The 19,180-nt window shown below is 42.6% G+C and overlaps 1 protein-coding gene across 4 annotated transcripts; it reads left to right on the forward strand.

Moving 5' to 3' along the window:
* The first annotated feature begins 309 nt into the window (after positions 1–309).
* LOC139583496 (eukaryotic translation initiation factor 1A, X-chromosomal-like) lies at positions 310–18,636 on the forward strand. Of its 4 annotated transcripts, none has more exons than XM_071414643.1 (8): positions 310–477; positions 11,755–12,015; positions 12,463–12,546; positions 14,662–14,765; positions 16,534–16,584; positions 16,692–16,773; positions 16,985–17,076; positions 17,176–18,636. In XM_071414643.1, the coding sequence occupies exons 2-8, from the start codon at positions 11,871–11,873 to the stop codon at positions 17,179–17,181; spliced, it is 564 nt and encodes a 187-aa protein (XP_071270744.1). In that variant the 5' UTR covers positions 310–477; positions 11,755–11,870; the 3' UTR covers positions 17,182–18,636. The 4 variants fall into 4 exon arrangements, with proteins under 4 accessions (XP_071270744.1, XP_071270745.1, XP_071270747.1 ...); XM_071414644.1 differs by having other exon boundaries at positions 11,759–12,015; XM_071414646.1 differs by lacking the exon at positions 11,755–12,015.
* The last annotated feature ends 544 nt before the right edge of the window (positions 18,637–19,180 follow it).

A 19,180-nucleotide genomic window follows, 5' to 3' on the forward strand; every position in this document is an offset into this window, starting at 1 on the left:
TTCCAGCGTATGAAAATGTTAAAATATTAGTAAAATACATTCCATATATGTTTCCACTGTGTCTGGTCCATTCACATTGCCAAGAAAGTTCGCCCATTCTACATTTACACATATATTTTCAAATTAACATAATACAATTTAAACCTGTACTATTATTGCCTACCGAAACGGATATAATCAAAGAAAGACAGTAGCTAGCTAGCACCAAATGGCATTTAAATAAACTCTGTCCTGGCATAGTTCCAGTTCTCTTAGTGTTTTGCTGTTTCACAATGTGTAAATAAAGCTTTATAATTCTGTAGGAAATGACATGCGCATACCGGTACACCAGCGGTGAATTGGTTTTACGTGAATTCTGTAGGGAGAAATTGGCCCGTTTTTCTTATTCAATATTGTTCATACAACAGTAAGCGACAACACATCACCACGTGACGAAAAGAAGATCTGAGCTGTAAAAAAATATGCCCAAGAACAAAGGTAAAGTGTTAGAATTGCCGTCTTTCCCCGTAATGTGTGGCTATCTCTGTCCGGCATCTCTGACTAGCTACACGCATTGAAAACATGACAATTGAATCAAAGACTGTAACCTTCTAGTTTAGCTAGTTAACCAGCATAATGTCTAGTTAACCAGTAACTAGCTAGAGTTCATGTTCAGAAGTAATGTTACGTACAAGCTAGCTAAGTGAAGTTTACAGCAGCCAGCTCGCTATATTGTATTTTTTAAGTGGAGCAAATTAATATCATTCTGTCGTTTAACTAACTAAGTTAGCCGGTTTGCTCATCACTCACGATACTAACACCGGCATTTAGGTAACGTTATTTATTCAGCTTACAACACCCATTCACACCCCAGTCAAGTGGTTACACTTGCCTGAAGAAATTTAACAGAAAGGTTTCAAGTACTGGCTGTAGTAGGCCATATGGCTTATCTGCGGTCTGTATTCCTGTAAAACATCGTCACATGTTGCTATACCACATGCTCCTCTTGTAGATTATGATACAGGGAGAGAGGAATGTGGGGTTCACATCACAGCCTAAAATAGTAAACTCAGCAAAAAAAGAGAAACGTCCTCACTGTCAACTGCGTTTATTTTCAGCAAAAAATTAATATTTGTATGAACATAACAAGATTCAACAACTGAGACATAAACTGAACAAGTTCCACAGACATGTGACTAACAGAAATTGAATAATGTGTCCCTGAACAAAGAGGGGGTCAAAATCAAAAGTAACAGTCAGTATCTCCTCCTCGTGGACTGCACCAGATTTGCCAGTTATTGCTGTGAGATGTTACCCCACTCTTCCACCAAGGCACCTGCAAGTTCCCGGACAATTCTGTGGGGAATGGCCATAGCCCTCACCCTCCGATCCAACAGGTCCCAGACGTGCTCAATGGGATTGAGATCCGGGCTCTTCGCTGGGCATGGCAGAACACTGACATTCCTGTCTTGCAGGAAATCACGCACAGTACGAGCAGTATGACTGGTGGCATTGTCACGCTGGAGGGTCATGTCAAGATGAGCTTGCAGGAAGGGTACCACATGAGGGAGGAGGATGTATTTCCTCTAACGCACAGCGTTGAGATTGCCTGCAATGACAACAAACTCAGTCCGATGATTCTGTGACACACCGCCCCAGACCATAACGGACCCTCCACCTCCAAATCGATCCCGCTCCAGAGTACAGGCCTCGGTGTAACGCTCATTCCTTAGACGATAAACGCGAATCCGACCATCACCCCTGGTGAGACAAAACCACGACCAGTCCTGTCTGGCCCATAGGCGACGTTGTTGCTGGTAGTGTCTGGTGAGGACCTGCCTTACAACAGGCCTACAAGCCCTCAGTCCAGCCTCTCTCAGTTTATTGCGGACAGTGTGAGCACTGATGAAGGGATTGTGCGTTCCTGGTGTAACTTGGGCAGTTGTTGTTGCCATCCTGTAACTGTCCCGCAGGTGTGATGTTCGGATGTACCGATCCTGTGCAGGTGTTGTTACACGTGGTCTGCCACTGCGAGGACGATCAGCTGTCCGTCCTGTCTCCCTGTAGGGATGTCTTAGGCGTCTGACAGTACAGACATTGCAATTTATTGCCCTGGCCACATCTGCAGTCCTCATGCCTCCTTGCAGCATGCCTAAGGCATGTTCACGCAGATGAGCAGGGACCCTGGGCATCTTTATTTTGGTGTTTTTCAGAGTCATTAGAAAGGCCTCTTTAGTGTCCTATGTTTTTATAACTGTGACCTTAATTGCCTACCGTTTGTAAGCTGTTAGTGTCTTAACGACCGTTCCACAGGTGCATGTTCATTAATTATTTATTGTTCAATGAACAAGCATTGGAAACAGTGTTTAAACCCTTTACAATGAAGATCTGTGAAGTTACTTGAATTATCTTTGAAAGACAGGGTCCTGAGAAAGGGAAGTTTTATTTTTTTGCTGAGTTTATTTAGGTTAGCTAGCTATTGGGCTCAATAATCACAGGTCAAGGGGAAACTCAAGACCTTTACCTTACATAGCTACTGTAGTTAAATACACTTACAGGGCCTTCAGAAAGTATTCATACCTCTTGACTTATTCCACATTTAGTTGTTACAGCCTGAATTCAAAGTTGATAAAATGTTGCTTTTTTTCTCACCAACTACACACAGTACCCCAAAATGACAAAGTGAAAACAACATGTTATTAGAAATGCACATTTATTGAATTTGTTGTTACAGCCTTAAGAATGTCTTTCTGGGTTAGTCTCTGAGCTTTGCACACCTGGATTGTACAATATTTGCACATTTTTCTTCTTAAAATTTTTCAAGCTCTGTCAAGTTGGTTGTTGATCATTGCTAAACAGCCATTTTCAGGTCTTGCAATAGATTTTCAAGCCGATTTTTAAATCAAAACTGTAACTAGGCCACTTAGAAACATTCAATAACATTCAATGTCGTCTTGGTAAGCAACTCCAGTGTACATTTGGCCTTGTATTTTAGGTTATTGTCCTGCTGAAAGGTGAATTTGTCTCCCAGTGTCTGTTGGAAAGCAGACTGAACCATGTTATTTTCAAATATAGAAAGAACATTTCTTTCAATAAACAGACACTATTGTGGAATAACTACAATGTTGTTTATCTATCCTCAGTTTCTCCTATCGCAGCCATTAAACTCAAACTGTTTTAAAATCACCATTGGCCTCATGGTGAAATCCCTGAGTGGTTTCCTTTAGAGGTCGACCGATTATGATTTTTCAACGCCGATACCAATTATTGGAGAACCAAAAAAAGCTGATACCGATTAATCGGCCGATTTAATTTTTATTTATTTGATGACAATTACAACAATACTGAATGAACACCTTTATTTTAACTTAATATAATACATCAATCAAATCTATTTAGCTCAAATAAATAATGTTCAATTTGGTTTAAATAATTCAAAAAACTAAGTGTTGGAGAAGAAAGTAAAAGTGCAATATGTGCCATGTAAGAAAGCTAACGTTTAAGTTCCTTGCTCAGAACATGAGAACATATGAAAGCTGGTGGTTCCTTTTAACATGAGTCTTCAATATTCCCAGGTAAGAAGTTTTAGGTTGAGGTTATTATAGGACTGTTTCTCTCTATACCATTTGTATTTCATATACCTTTGACTATTGGATGTTCTTATAGGCACTTTAGTATTGCCAGTGTAACAGTATAGCTTCCGTCCCTCTCCTCTCTCCCAAACCTGGGCTCGAACCAGGAACACATCGACAACAGCAACCCTCGAAGCATCGTTACCCATCACTCCACAAAAGCCTCGGCCCTTGCAGAGCAAGGGGAACGACTACTGCCAGTCTCAGAGCGAGTGATGTTTGAAACGCTATTAGCGCGCACCCCGCTAACTAGCTAGCCATTTCACATCGGTTACACCAGCCTAATCTCGGGAGTTGATTGGCTTTAAGTCATAAACAGCTCAATGCTTGAAGCACAGGGAAGAGCTGCTGGCAAATGCACGAAAGTGCTATTTGAATGAATGCTTACGAGCCTGCTGCTGCCTACCACCGCTCAGTCAGACTACTCTATCAAATATCAAATCATAGACTTAATTATAACATAATAACACACAGAAATACAAGCCTTAGGTCATTAATATGGTCAAATCCGGAAACTATCATTTCGAAAACAAAACGTTTATTCTTTCAGTGAAATACCATTCCGTATTTTATCTAAAGGGTGGCATCCATAAGTCTAAATATTCCTGTTACATTGCACAACCTTCAATGTTATGTCATAATTCTGGCAAATTTGTTCACAACGAGCCAGGCGTCCCAAACTGCTGCATATACCCTGACTCTGCGTGCAATGAACGCAAGAGAAGTGACACAATTTCCCTAGTTTAATATTGCCTGCTAACATGAATTTCTTTTAACTAAATATGCATGTTTAAAAATACATACTTCTGTGTATTGATTTTAAGAATGGCATTGATGTTTATGGTTAGGTACATTTGTGCAACGTTTATGCTTTTATCGCAAATGCGCTTTTGTTAAATCATCCCCCGTTTGGCGAAGTTGGCTGTCTTTGTTAGGAAGAAATAGTCGTCACAGTTCGCAACGAGCCAGGCGGCCCAAACTGCTGCATATAGCCTGACTCTGTTGCACAGAACGCAAGAGAAGTGACACAATTTCTCTAGTTAAAATAAATTCATGTTAGCAGGCAATATTAACTAAATATGCAGGTTTAAAAATATATACTTGTGTATTGATTTTAAGAAAGGCGTTGATGTTTATGGTTAGGTACACATTGGTGCAATGACAGTGCTTTTTTCGCGAATGCGCTTGTTAACTCACCCGTTTGGCGAAGTAGGCTATGATTCAATGATAAATTAACAGGCACCGCATCGATTATATGCAACACAGGACAAGCTAGATAAACTAATAATATCAGCAACCATGTGTAGTTAACTAGTGATTATGTTAAGATTGATTGTTTTTTATAAGATATGTTTAATGCGAGCTAGCACCTGACCTTGGCTCCTTGCTGCACTCGCATAACAGGTAGTCAGCCTGCTACGCAGTCTCCTCGTGGAGTGCAATGTAATGATCGGTGTCCAAAAATGCTGATTACCGATTGCTATGAAAACTTGAAATTGGCCCTAATTAATTGGCCATTCCGATTAATCGGTCGACCTCTAGTTTCCTTCCTCTCTGGCAACTGAGTTAGGAGGGGCGCCTGTATGTTTGTAGTGACTGGGTGTATTGATACACCATCCAAAGTGTCATTAATAACTTCACCATGCTCAAAGGGACATTTCATGTCTGCTTTTTTAAAACCCATCTACCAATAGGTGCCCTTCTTTGCGAGGTATTGGAAAACCTCCCTCGTCTTTGTGGTTGAATCTGTGTTTGAAATTCACTTCTTGACTGAGGGACCTTACAATTATCTGTATGTGTGGGGAACAGAGATGAGGTAGTAATTAAAAGATCATGTTAAACACTATTACACACAGACTCATACAAAGGTCTCCCTCGCCCTCCATTTGGCAAATCAGACCATAACTTTATCTTGCTGATTCCTGCTTACAAGCAAAAACTCAAACAGGAAGTACCTGTGACGCACTCAATTCAGAAGTGGTCTGATGAAGCGGATGCTATGCTACAGGACTGTTTAGCTAGCACAGACTGGAATATGTTTCGGGATTCATCCGATGGCATTGAGGAGTTTGTCACCAGCTTCATTCATTGTTTAAAAAAATTAAATACTATTAAACTTTTATTTAACTAGGCAAGTAAGTTAAGAACAAATTGTTATTTACAATGACGGCCTACCGCTTCGTGATGAGCGGTTACAATGATGGTTGATGCCCCTATTAATACGTGCATTGACGACGTCGTTCCCACAGTGACCGTATGCACATATCCCAACCAGAAGGCATGTATTACAGGCAACATCTGCACTGAACTAAAGGCTAGCTCAAAGTGGGACACTAACCTCGACGATTATAAGAAATCCTGCTACGCCCTCTGACGAACCATCAAATGGGCAAAGTGTCAGTACAGGACTAAGATTGAATCCTACTACACTGACTCCGACGCTCGTCGGATGTGGCAGGGCTTGCAAACTATTACAATCAACAAAGGGAAGCACAGTCACGAGCTGCCCAGTGACGCTAGCATACCAGACGAGCCAAATGCCTTCTATGCTCGTTTTGAGGCAAGCAACACTGAACCATGCGTGAGAGCACCAGCTGTTCTGGACTACTGTGTGATCAAGCTCTCAGTAGCCGATGTGAGTAAGACCTTTAAACAGGTTAACATTCACAAGGCCATAGGGACATACGGATTACCAGGAGGTGTCTAAACTGACTTCTCCCTGACCCAGTCTGTAACATGTTTGAAGCAGACCACATAGTCCCTGTGCCAAGAACGCCAAGGTAATCTGTCTAAATGACTAGCGCCCCGTAGCACTCACATCTGTAGCCCTGAAATGCTTTGAAAGGCTGGTCATGGCTCACATCAACACCATCTCAAACACCCTGGACCCACTCCAATTTGCATACTGCCCCAAAAGATCCACAGATAATATTTATATTGCGCTCCACACTGCCCTTTCCCACTTGGACAAAATTAACACGTGAGAATGCTGTTCATTGACCACAGCTCAGCGTTCAACAACATAGTGTCCTCGAAGCTCATCACTAAGCGAGGGTCCCTGGGATTGAACACCTCCCTCTGCAACTGGATCCTGCACTTCCTGATGGGGCGCCCATCAGGAAGTAGTGAGCATAGCCAACAACAAATCTGCCACGCAGACCCTCAACACGGGGGGCAACTTAGAGATGCGCGCTTAGTCCTCTCCTGTACTCCCTGTTCACCATCAACTGTGTGGCCGTGCGACTCCAACACCATTAAGTTTGCTGACAACACAATGGTGGTGGGCCTGATTACTGACGACAATGACACCGCCTATAGGGAGTAGGTCAGAGACCTGGCTACACCAGTAAGACAAAGGAGCTGATCGTGGAATGTGTTGAGAGCTTCAAGTTCCTCGGTGTCCACCTCACTAACGATCTGTCATGGTCGTGAAGAGGGCACGACAACAGCTCTTCCCCCTCAGTAGGCTGAAAAAATGTGTCATGGGCCCTCAGTCCTCAAAGTTCTAAGGCTGCACCATCGAGAGCATCTCTATTGGCTGCATCACCGCTTGATATGGCAACTTCTTGGCTTCCTACCGCAAGGTGCTAAAGAGGGTTGTGCGTATGGCCCAGTCCATCACTGTTCTCGAGCTCCCTGCCAACCAGGACCTCTATACCAGGCGGTGTCAGAGGAATGCCCAAAAAATGGTCAGACTTTAGCCGCCCAAGCCTGAGAATGTTCTCCCTGCTACTGCACGGCAAGCCGGTACCAATGCATCAAGTCTGGAACCAACAGGACCCTAAACAGCTTCTAACCCCAAGCCATAAGACTTCTGAAAACTACTGCTAAATAGCTAATCAAATAGCTTCCCGGACTACCTGCATTGACCATTTTATTTGCACTGACTCTATGGACTCACACTGGACTCTACTTTTACACTGACACCCCAACACACTAGATACACACACATTGATGCGACACACTCACACACTTTCCTACTCACCAAATACGCTGCTGCAACTGTCTTCCCCCCCACATTTTGTTATGTTACTGTTATTCTGAAAAGGATCAAATAAATAAAAATACTCAGCATACTACACACAGTACCCCATAATGACAAAGCGAAAACAGGTTTAGACATTTGCAAATTTATTGAAAATAAAAAACATACCTTATTAACATACATATTCAGACCCTTTGCTATAAGACTCAATTGAGCTCAGTTGCCTCCATTGATCATCCTTGATGTTTCTACCTTGATTGGAATCCACCTGTGGTAAATTTAATTGATTGTGTTGAGGCACAGATCTGGGGAAGGGTACCTAAACATTTCTGAACAGCATTGAAGGTCCAAGAACACAGAAGGGCCTTGGTCAGGGAGGTGACCAAGAACCCGATGGTCACTCTGACAGAGCTCCAGAGTTCCTCTGTGGAGATGGGAGAACCTTCCAGAAGGACAACCATCTCTGCAGCACTCCACCAATCATGCCTTTATAGTAGAGTGGCCAGACGGAAGCCACTTCCCAGTAAAAGGCACATGACGGCCCAATTGGAGTTTTCCAAAAGGCACCTAAAGGACTCTCAGACCATGAGAAAAAAGATGATCTGGTCTGATGAAACCAAGATTGAATGCTTTGACCTGAATGTTAACCTCTTGGCGCACGGATCCCTTTAACGGGATTATTTTCGTAAATAACCGCTGAATTGCAGAGCGCCAAATAAAAAAATAAAAAAAATATTTATTTTCATGAAATCACAAGTGAAATATACCAAAACACAGCTTAGCTTGTTGTTAATCCACCTATCGTGTCAGATTTTGAAAATATGCTTTACAGCGAAAGCAATCCAAGCGTTTGTGAGTTTATCGATCACTAGACAAAACATTACGAACAGCTAGCAGCAATGTAGATTGGTCACGAAAGTCCGAAAAGCAATAAAATTAATCGCTTACCTTTGATGTTTGCACTCACGAGACACAATAAATGTTCCTTTTGTTCGATAAATATTATTTTTATATCCAAAAACCTCCATTTGGTTGGTGCGTTATGTTCAGAAATCAACAGGATCCAGCAGTCAAAAGATTCCAAATAGTATCCGTGAAGTTCGTAGAAACATGTTAAACGTTTTTTATAATGAATCCTCAGGTTGTTTTTAACATAACTAATCGATCATATTTCAACCTGACGGTAAACTATCAATACTAGAGAGAAAGAAAATGTCGAGCAACAACTTTCGCGCGCATGAACTAATCAAAGGACACCTGGCCATCCACTGACGCATTTTGATAGATCTCGCTCATTTTTCTGAATAAAAGCTTGAAACTGTCTAAAGCCTGTTCACAACCTTTGGAAGCCATTGGAAATGAATCTGGTTGATATCCCTTTACATGGAGGATAGGCAGGCAATGGAACAGGGATTTTTCAAAATAAGAGCCACTTCCGGGTTGTATTTCCTCAGGTTTTCGCCTGCAAAATCAGTTCTGTTATACTCACAGACAATATTTTGACAGTTTTGGAAACTTTTAGAGTTTTTTTCTATCCTAATCTGTAAATTATATGCATATTCTAGCATCTGGGCCTGAGAAATAGGCCGTTTACATTGGGAACGTTATTTATCCAAACATAAAAATTCTGCCTCCTAGCGTCAAGAAGTTAAGAGTCACGTCTGTAGGCAACCTGGCACCATCTCTACTGTGAAGCATGCTGGTGGCATTACCATGCTGTGGGGATGTTTTTCAGCGACAGGGACTGGGAGACTAGCCAGGATCGAGTGAAAGATGAATGGAGCAAAGTATAGAGAGATCCTTGATGGGAACCTGCTCCAGAGTGCTCAGGACCTCAGACTGGGGTGAAGGTTTACCTTCCAACAGGACAATGACCCTAAGCACACCGCAAAGACAACGCAGGAGTGGCTTGGGGACAAGTCTCTGAATGTCCTTGAGTGGCCCAGCCAGAGCCCGGACTTCAACCCGATCGAACATCTCTGGAGAGACCTGACAACAGCTGTGCATTAACGCTCCCCATCCAACCTGACAGAGCTTGAGAGAATCTGCGGAGAAGAATGGGAGAAACTCCCCAAATACATGTGCCAAGCTTGTAGCGTCATACCCAAGAAGACTCGATGCTGTAATTGCTGCCAAAGGTGCTTCAACAAAGTACTGACTAAAGGGTCTGAATACTTATGTAAATGTATTATTTCAGTTTGTTTGAGCAGAAATGTCTAAACCTGTATTTGCTTTGTCATTTATGGGGTATTGTGTGTAAATTGAGGGGGGGAACTATTTAATCAATTTTAGAATAAAGCTGTAATGTAACAATGTGAAAAGTCAAGGGGTCAGAATACTTTCCGAATGCACTGTATATGTACAGTACACAGCTACCTCAATTACCTCGTACTCCTGCACATCGACTCGGTACTGGTACTCCCTGTATATAGCCATGTTATTTTCTTCTCCCCGTATATACAGTGGGGAGAACAAGTATTTGATACACTGCCGATTTTGCAGGTTTTCCTACTTACAAAGCATGTAGAGGTCTGTAATTATTATCATAGGTACACTTCAACTGTGAGAGACGGAATCTAAAACAAAAATCCAGAAAATCACATTGTATGATTTTTAAGTAATTAATTTGCATTTTATTGCATGACATAAGTATTTGATACATCAGAAAAGCAGAACTTAATATTTGGTACAGAAACCTTTGTTTGCAATTACAGAGATCATATGTTTCCTGTAGTTCTTGACTAGGTTTGCACACACTGCAGCAGGGATTTTGGCCCACTCCTCCCTACAGATCTTCTCCAGATCCTTCAGGTTTCGGGGCTGTCGCTGGGCAATACGGACTTTCAGCTCCCTCCAAAGATTTTCTATTGGGTTCAGGTCTGGAGACTGGCTAGGCCACTCCAGGACCTTGAGATGCTTCTTACGGAGCCACTCCTTAGTTGCCATGGCTGTGTGCTTCGTGTCGTTGTCATGCTGGAAGACCCAGCCACGACCCATCTTCAATGCTCTTACTGAGGGAAGGAGGTTGTTGGCCAAGATCTCGCGATACATGGCCCCATCCATCCTCCCCTCAATACGGTGCAGTCGTCCTGTCCCCTTTGCAGAAAAGCATCCCCAAAGAATGATGTTTCCACCTCCATGCTTCACGGTTGGGATGGTGTTCTTGGGGTTGTACTCATACTTCTTCTTCCTCCAAACACGGCGAGTGGAGTTAGACCAAAAAGCTCTATTTTTGTCTCATCAGACCACATGACCTTCTCCCATTCCTCCTCTGGATCATCCAGATGGTCATTGGCAAACTTCAGACAGGCCTGGACATGCACTGGCTTAAGCAGGGGGACCTTGCGTGCGCTGCAGGATTTTAATCCATGACGGCGTAGTGTGTTACTAATGGTTTTCTTTGAGACTGTGGTCCCAGCTCTCTTCAGGTCATTGACCAGGTCCTGCCGTGTAGTTCTGGGCTGATCCCTCACCTTCCTCATGATCATTGATGCCCCACGAGGTGAAATCTTGCATGGAGCCCCAGACCGAGGGTGATTGACCGTCATCTTGAACTTCTTCCATTTTCTAATAATTGCGCCAACAGTTGTTTCCTTCTCACCAAGCTGCTTGCCTATTGTCCTGTAGCCCATCCCAGCCTTGTGCAGGTCTACAATTTTATCCCTGATGTCCTTACACAGCTCTCTGGTCTTGGCCATTGTGGAGAGGTTGGAATCTGTTTGATTGTGTGTGGACAGGTGTCTTTTATACAGGTAACGAGTTCAAACAGGTGCAGTTAATACAGGTAATGAGTGGAGAACAGGAGGGCTTCTTAAAGAAAAACTAACAGGTCTGTGAGAGCCGGAATTCTTACTGGTTGGTAGGTGATCAAATACTTATGTCATGCAATAAAATGCAAATTAATTATTTAAAAATCATACAATGTGATTTTCTGGATTTTTGTTTTAGATTCCGTCTCTCACAGTTGAAGTGTACCTATGATAAAAATTACAGACCTCTACATGCTTTGTAAGTAGGAAAACCTGCAAAATCGGCAGTGTATCAAATACTTGTTCTCCCCACTGTAGATGGCCATGTTATTCACTGTATTTATTCCTCATGCCGCTACTTATTTTGATGTATTTCTTTTTTTACCCCTTTTTTCTCCCCAATTGGTAGTTAGTCTTCTCTCATCGCTGCAACTCCTGTACGGACTCGGGAGTCGAAACACAACCCAACCAAGCCGCACTGCTTCTTGACACAATGCCTACTTAACCCGGAAGCCAGCTACACCAATGTGTCGGAGGAAACACCATACACCTGGCTATCGTGTCAGTGTGCACTGCGCCCGGCCCGCCACAGGAGTTGCTAGTGCACTATGGGACAAGGACATCCCTGCCGGCCAAACCCTCCCCAAACCCGGACGACGCTGGGCCAATTGTGAGCCGCCCCATGGGTCTCCCGGTCGCGGCCAGCTGCGACAGAGCCTGGACTCGAACCCAGAATCTGTAGTGACACAGCTAGCTCTGCATTAGACCACTGCGCCACTCAGGAGGCCTCGTGCCACTATTTCTAGTTTATATCTTGTCTTTAACTCTGCACTGTTGGGGTTGCAAACTTAGACTTAAGACCTTTTCAGCTAAATATTTTCTATTAATTTGTAAAAATGTCTAAAAACATTATTCCACTTTGACGTGTATGTGTATGCCAGTGACACAATCTACTTTATATTTTTTTCTTCAGGCTATAACACAACAAAATCTGGAAGAAGTCGAGGGCTGTGAATATATTCTGAAGATACTTCATACAGTCTGGATGAGAGTGTCTGCTAAATTACTAAAAGTGGTCTGGTCTGACTGAATTTTTTTCTCTCTGTCCTATCTCCAGGTAAGGGAGGAAAGAATCGTAGACGTGGAAAGAATGAGAACGAGTCAGAGAAGAGAGAGCTGGTGTTCAAAGAGGATGGGCAGGGTGAGTGGAGGGAGGGAGTGAGGGTGATGGGGGAGTACAGGGGTCTCTGCCAGGGCTTGTGTGAGGTGCAGGTTTTTGCTCCAGCAAAGCAGTAACATGGCTGATTCAACTAACCAACTCTTTGTTCAAGACATGATTGGTTGATTAGTTGGTGTGTTACTGCTTTGGCTGGAGAAAAAGCCTGCACCTACACCAGCTCTAAAATAAGACTTGTAAAATAACAACTGCCAGTCTCTTCCCTGTGTAGAATACCTCAACTGCTCCTAACAGTGTTCTAGATTGAATGTGCAGCTCCCTTTTGTCCAGGGTTTTGGGTTACAGATAGAACTAGAGCCCTGTTTTAGAGCAGACGTATTGCATTGAGGGTGTAGGCATTCAAACGTAATGATCAGCATGTCTATATTCAGTGGGAGCAGTGTACCCCTCCCTCCTGTGCTGTAGAGTACATAGTTGAAGTCAGAAGCTTAGCAAATACATTTAAACTCAGTTTTTCACAATACCTGACATTCAATCCTAGTAAAAAATTCCCTGTTTTAGGTCAGTTAGGATCACCACTTTATTTTAAGAATGTGAAACATCAGAATAATAGTAGAGAATGATTTATTTCAGATTTTATTTCTTTCATCACATTCCCAGTGGGTCAGAAGTTTACATACACTCAATTAGTATTTGGTAGCATTGCCTTTACATTGTTTAACTTGGGTCAAATGTTTCGGGTAGCCTTCCACAAGCTTCACACAATAAGTTGGTTGAATTTTGGCCCATTCCTCCTGAGAGCTGGTGTAACTGAGTCAGGTTTGTAGGCCTCCTTGCTCGCAAACACTTTCTCAGTTCTGCCCAGAAATGTTCTGTGGTATTGAGGTCAGGGCTTTGTGATGGCCACTGCAATACCTTGACTTTGTTTTCCTTAAGCCATTTTGCCACAACTTTGGAAGTATGCTTGGGGTCATTGTCCATTTGGAAGACCCATCTGCGACCAAGCTTTAACTTTCTGACTGATGTCTTGAGATGTTGCTTCAATATATCCACATAATTTTCCTTCCTCATGACCCATCTCTTTTGTGAAGTGCACCAGTCCCTCCTGCAGCAAAGCACCCCCACAACATGATGCTGCCACCCCTGTGCTTCACGGTTGGGATGGTGTTCTTCGGCTTGCAAGCCTCCCCCTTTTTCCTCCAAACATAACGATGGTCATTATGACCAAACAGTTCTATTTTTGTTTCAACAGGTCAGAGGACATTTCTCCAAGAAGTACGATCTTTGTCCCCATGTGCTTTTGCAAACCGTAGTCTGGCTTCTTTATGGCGGTTTTGGAGCAGTGGCTTCTTCCTTGCTGAGTGGCCTTTCAGGTTATGTCGATATAGGACTCGTTTTACTGTGGATACAGATGCTTTTGTACCTGTTTTCTCCAGCATCTTCACAAGGTCCTTTGCTGTTGTTTTGGGGTTGATTTGCACTTTTCGCACCAAGGTACGTTCATCTCTAGGAGACAGAATGCGTCTCCTTCCTGAGCGGTATGACGGCTGCGTGGTCCCATGGTGTTTATACTTGCGTTCTATTGCTTGTACATATGAACGTGGTACCTTCAGGCGTTTGGAAATTGCTCCCAAGGATGAACCAGACTTGTGGAGGTCTTTAATTTTTTTTCTGAGGTCTTGGCTGATTTCTTTTGATTTTCCCATGATGTCAAGCAAAGAGGCACTGAGTTTGAAGGTAGGCCTTGAAATACATCCACAGGTACACCTCCAATTGACTCAAATGATGTCAATTAGCCTATCAGAAGCTTCTAAAGCCAAGACATCATTTTCTGGAATTTCCCAAGCTGTTTAAAGGCACAGTCAACTCAGTGTATGTAAACCTCTGACCCACTGGAATTGTGATACAGTGAAATAATCTGTCTGTAATTAATTGTTGGAAAAATGACTTGTCATGCACAAAGTAGATGTCCTAACCGACTTGCCAAAACTATAGTTTGTTAACAAGAAATGTGTGGAGTGGTTGAAAAACAAGTCTTTTTTTAATGACTCCAACCTAAGCGTCTGTAAACTTCCGACTTCAACTGTAGGTGTGTCCCTGTCCTGTGATGTTGAGTCTTTCTCTCTCTCTCTCCTGTAGAGTATGCTCAGGTGATTAAGATGTTGGGTAATGGGAGGTTGGAAGCCATGTGTTTTGACGGAGTGAAGCGGCTCTGCCACATCCGAGGAAAACTGCGGAAAAAGGTCTCACACACACACTCCCATCACACTGAAACAGAGGAAACCCTGATGCTGACTCAACTTTTTCACTATGGACTGTCAACTGTTACACTGTATGGACTCTGTAGTGTATCTAATGAATTTAATTTGTGTTTTCGTTAAGTATTCAGACCCCTTGACCTTTTCCACATTTGACATTACAGCCTAATTCTAAAATTGTATTAAAATAAAATAAAAATAATCTTTATCAATCTACACACAATAGCCCATAATGACAAAGCAAAATCAGGTTTAGAAATGTTTGCAAATCTATTACAAATATTTTAAAAATGTATATGACATTCAGACCCTTTACTCAGTACTTTGTCGAAGCACCTTTTTGCAGCGATTATAGCCTCAAGTCTTCTTGGGTATGATGCTACAAGCTTGGCACACCTGTATTTGGGGAGTTTCTCCCATTCTTCTCTGCAGATCCTCTTAAGCTCTCTCAGGTTGAAGGGGAGCGTCACTGCACAGCTGTTGTCAGTTCTCCAGAAATGTTTGATCGGGTTCAAGTCCGAGCTCTGGCTGGGCCACTCAAGGACATTCAGAGACTTGTCCCCAAGCCACTCCTGCGTTGTCTTTACTGTGTGCTTAGGGTCATTGTCCTGTTGGAAGGTAAACCTTCGCCCCAGTCTGAGGTCCTGAGCGCCCTGGAGCAGTTTTCCATCAAGGATCTCTCTGTACTTTGCTCTGTTCATTTTCCCTCGATCCTGACTAGTCTCCCAGCCCCTGCCACTGAAAAACATCCCCACAGCATGATGCTGCCACAACCATGCTTCACCGTAGGGATGGTGCCAGGTTTCCTCCAGACATGACGCTTGGCATTCAGGCCAAAGAGTTCAATCTTGGTTTCATCAGACCAGAGAATCTTGTTTCTCATGGTCTGAGAGTCCTTTAGGTGCCTTTTGGCAAACTCCAAGCGGGCTGCCGTGCCTTTTACTGAGGAGTGGTTTCCCTCTGGCCACTCTACCATAAAGGCCTGATTTGGTGGAGTGCTGCAAAGACCTTCCTTCTGGAAGGTTCTCCCATCTCCACAGAGGAACTCTGGAGCTCTGTCCGTGACCACCGGGTTCTTGGTCACCTCCCTGACCAAGGCCCTTCTCCCCCGATTGCTCAGTTTGGCCAGGCGACGAGCTCTAGGAAGAGTCTTCGTGGTTCCAAACTTCTTACATTGAAGAATGATGGAGGCCACTGTGTTTTTGGGGACCTTCAATGCTGCAGAAATGTTTTGGTACCCTTCCCCAGATCTGTGCCTGGACATAATCCTGTCTCTGAGCTCTACAAACTACCTCATGGCTTGGTTTTGGCTTTGAACTGTGGGACCTTTTTATATAAACAGGTGTGTGCCTTTCCAAATCATGTTCAATCAATTGAATTTACCACAGGCGGACTCCAAACAAGTTGTAGAAACATCTCAAGAATGATCAAAGGAAACAGGATGCACCTGAGCTCAATTTATTTAGTCTCATAGCAAAGGGTCTGAATACTTATGTAACTTTATTATTGTTTCTTATTTTTAGTTTATTAACAAATTCTAAAAACCTGTTTGCTTTGTTATTATGGGGTATTGTGTGTAGATTAAGGGGGAAAAAATGTATTTCATCAATTTTAGAATAAGGCTAATTTAAGTGGGAAAAGTCAAGGGGTTTGAATACTTTCCAAATGCACTGTATATTAGCCAAACCTTTAGATTGTTATCCATTCATCTGATTAATTCCTCAAAAACATTCTTATGTTTCTCTTCTTTCAGGTGTGGATTAACACGTCAGATATCATCCTGGTGGGATTGAGAGATTACCAGGTGAGATGACCAGCAACATACCACTGCAGTTGTTGTAGGGTGTGAGTCTGCGTTTGTTTGTCACTGTATCATAAAAATAGGTTTGGGTTTCTCTCTCTCCCCTATAGGACAACAAAGCTGATGTGATCCTGAAGTACAATGCAGACGAGGCCAGAAGTCTGAAGGTTTACGGAGAACTGCCGGAGCACGGTGAGTACCAGGAAGAGTAGCTGTCCCTACGGTAACAGCTAATGGGGTTTGGAAGCTAGTTGAGGAAAGGAAGCTAGTTGAAATGATTGAGGCACACAGACCATGACAGCCACTGTTGACTGCTCTTTCTTGCCCAATTTCTGTGTTGTTTTGTTTGCACTTCCCTGTTCTCTCTCTCATACCTCCTCTTTCTGTGTCCTTCCTCTCTTAGCCAAGATCAACGAGACCGACACCTTCGGTCCTGGGGACGATGAAGACATCCAGTTCGATGACATTGGAGATGATGACGAGGACATTGATGATGTAGGTGCTAAATCTATATTTGTATTGCTTTCTGAAAGTTTAAACTTAGAAGTGTGTTTTTAATTCCCTCTCTTCTCTTTTCCCCCTCTCTTCCTTCAGATCTAAGGACCTTCTACCAGAGGGTATGGTTCGATTTTCCCCTCCGTGCTGAAAATCAACACATCCGAAAATCAACACAGGACTTCTGTACCCCACACACACACCAAATTTCAAGGAGGTTGACCCTCCCAATTTCTCATTGGTGCCATGACTGCAGCTACTCACAATCTCTTGCGTTATCTTTTTAATGTATTTATATCAATTTCACACAGAGTGGAATTTACTTACAAGTACAGAATCTCTGGATTCGCAATAAAAAGATCAACCATTTTATGTTTGGTATCATTGTAGTTGAAAGTTAACATTGCTCTTTAAATTAGTTAGGATGATTTTTATTTATTACGAAACACATTACTCCTGAAGTTGCCTCTGTATCCTTTGGAATGTTTGTTTAATTCGATATTGTATTCCGATGACATTTTGCAATTACAGAACGATTTGTTTGTATTGATCAATGCCTAATTGAAGGCTCTACCGCCCTTCTGTTTTTCAACAGTGTCTGTATTTTTCTATTGTTTCCCCATGTTTGTTTGTCTGTTGGTTTTAGGTTTGTTTTGATCCATTACCAGAGGGATGTCACAAAGCATCACTCGGTTTAAGCAAGGTAATTCAAATAAATGTTTTTAGTTTGGGTTATTTTCCTAAGCTATTCTTGAATATGGGTTGTCTCATCAATTATTCCATGCCTATTTCTAGAAAATATTTACTTATTTTAGAATATTATGGAATGTTATTTATCTGTTATCTTCTTGGTCCTGCTTTGTGACACCTCGCTGTCTGTCAGAGAAAACAGCTAGCTGCTAACTAGCCGGGTGCTCCAGTGTTGCGCAGGTTGGAATTTGTTATGAATCTTGCCGTGGAGGCGGCACTGCATTGGTCGCTAGCTGGCCCAGCCACAAAGTCCTAACCCTAATGCCTGATTCAAACCTTCAATTAAGACCAAAAAGCACTGTTTTGTTTTCATACATTTTTATGATATAGACAATTTTTACTTTGCACTTGGTTAATTTAGTGCAGGGATGGGCAACTCCAGTCCTCGGCGGCCGGAGTGGTGTCACAATTTTTCTGATTAAACTAATTGGCTGATTAAACTAATTGCATTCTAAACTGAAGATCATGATTAGATGATTTATTGGAGTCAGGTATTTTAGCTGTGACATAGTGGAAATCGCTCAGTTCTACCTCCAGGGCAAGATTCATGACAATCAACTTCAACCTGTGTCTGTTGCTGCCCTAGTCAATTCCTCTGTTCCTTTACTGTCATGCCTAAGATGTTGCCAACTCCTCTATGGATGCCAAGCCTTGCATGACAACACATACAGTATATGGGACCAGCCTAGATAAATATCACTGGACTGTGTCTGTCTTGAACACCACTGCCAGTGCTTGTGTGCTGAGCTATAATGTACTATGATGTCTGATGGCTCACTATAGGGATTTCCAATAAATAACTTAATTCCATGGGCTTGACATGATCTTTTTGAAGTTGCATTTCATACAAAGTTAGGGCGGCGCACAAATGGCCCAGTGTCGTCAGGGTTAGGAGAGGGTTTGGCCTTAATTGTAAATAAGAATTTGTTCTTAACTGACTTGCCTAGTTAAATAAAGAAAAGGTCTTCCCTGAGAAAGATAGTAACCTGTGCTTGTATGTATCAACCAGGCGGTGGTGCCACATTCAAACCTTATATAAACCTTATCCACATGGTTATTACATTAATAATATTACACAATGAAGTAGTAATACAAAGATGTTTCTGTAATACAGGTTTGTTTTTTCGAATTGAACATTTTTGTTGGTCTATATATTTGTAAAGTTTGTATGTAGCATATGGAGATGTGTGAAAATGACTCCTCAGCCAGAAGTGTCCCCCACTTGTGCAGCGGAATAGCTGGCTTTTGGCATGGCACGACTGGTAAAATGCTTCAGGAGGGCATTCACTTGAGCTAGTAAAGCAGAGGTCCTGGGTGGTATGGGGGGTGATAAGAGACTTAATAAAGCCTAGGC

This window comes from Salvelinus alpinus, chromosome 8 (assembly GCF_045679555.1).
Source record: "Salvelinus alpinus chromosome 8, SLU_Salpinus.1, whole genome shotgun sequence".
NCBI classification, from domain to species: Eukaryota; Metazoa; Chordata; class Actinopteri; order Salmoniformes; family Salmonidae; genus Salvelinus; species Salvelinus alpinus.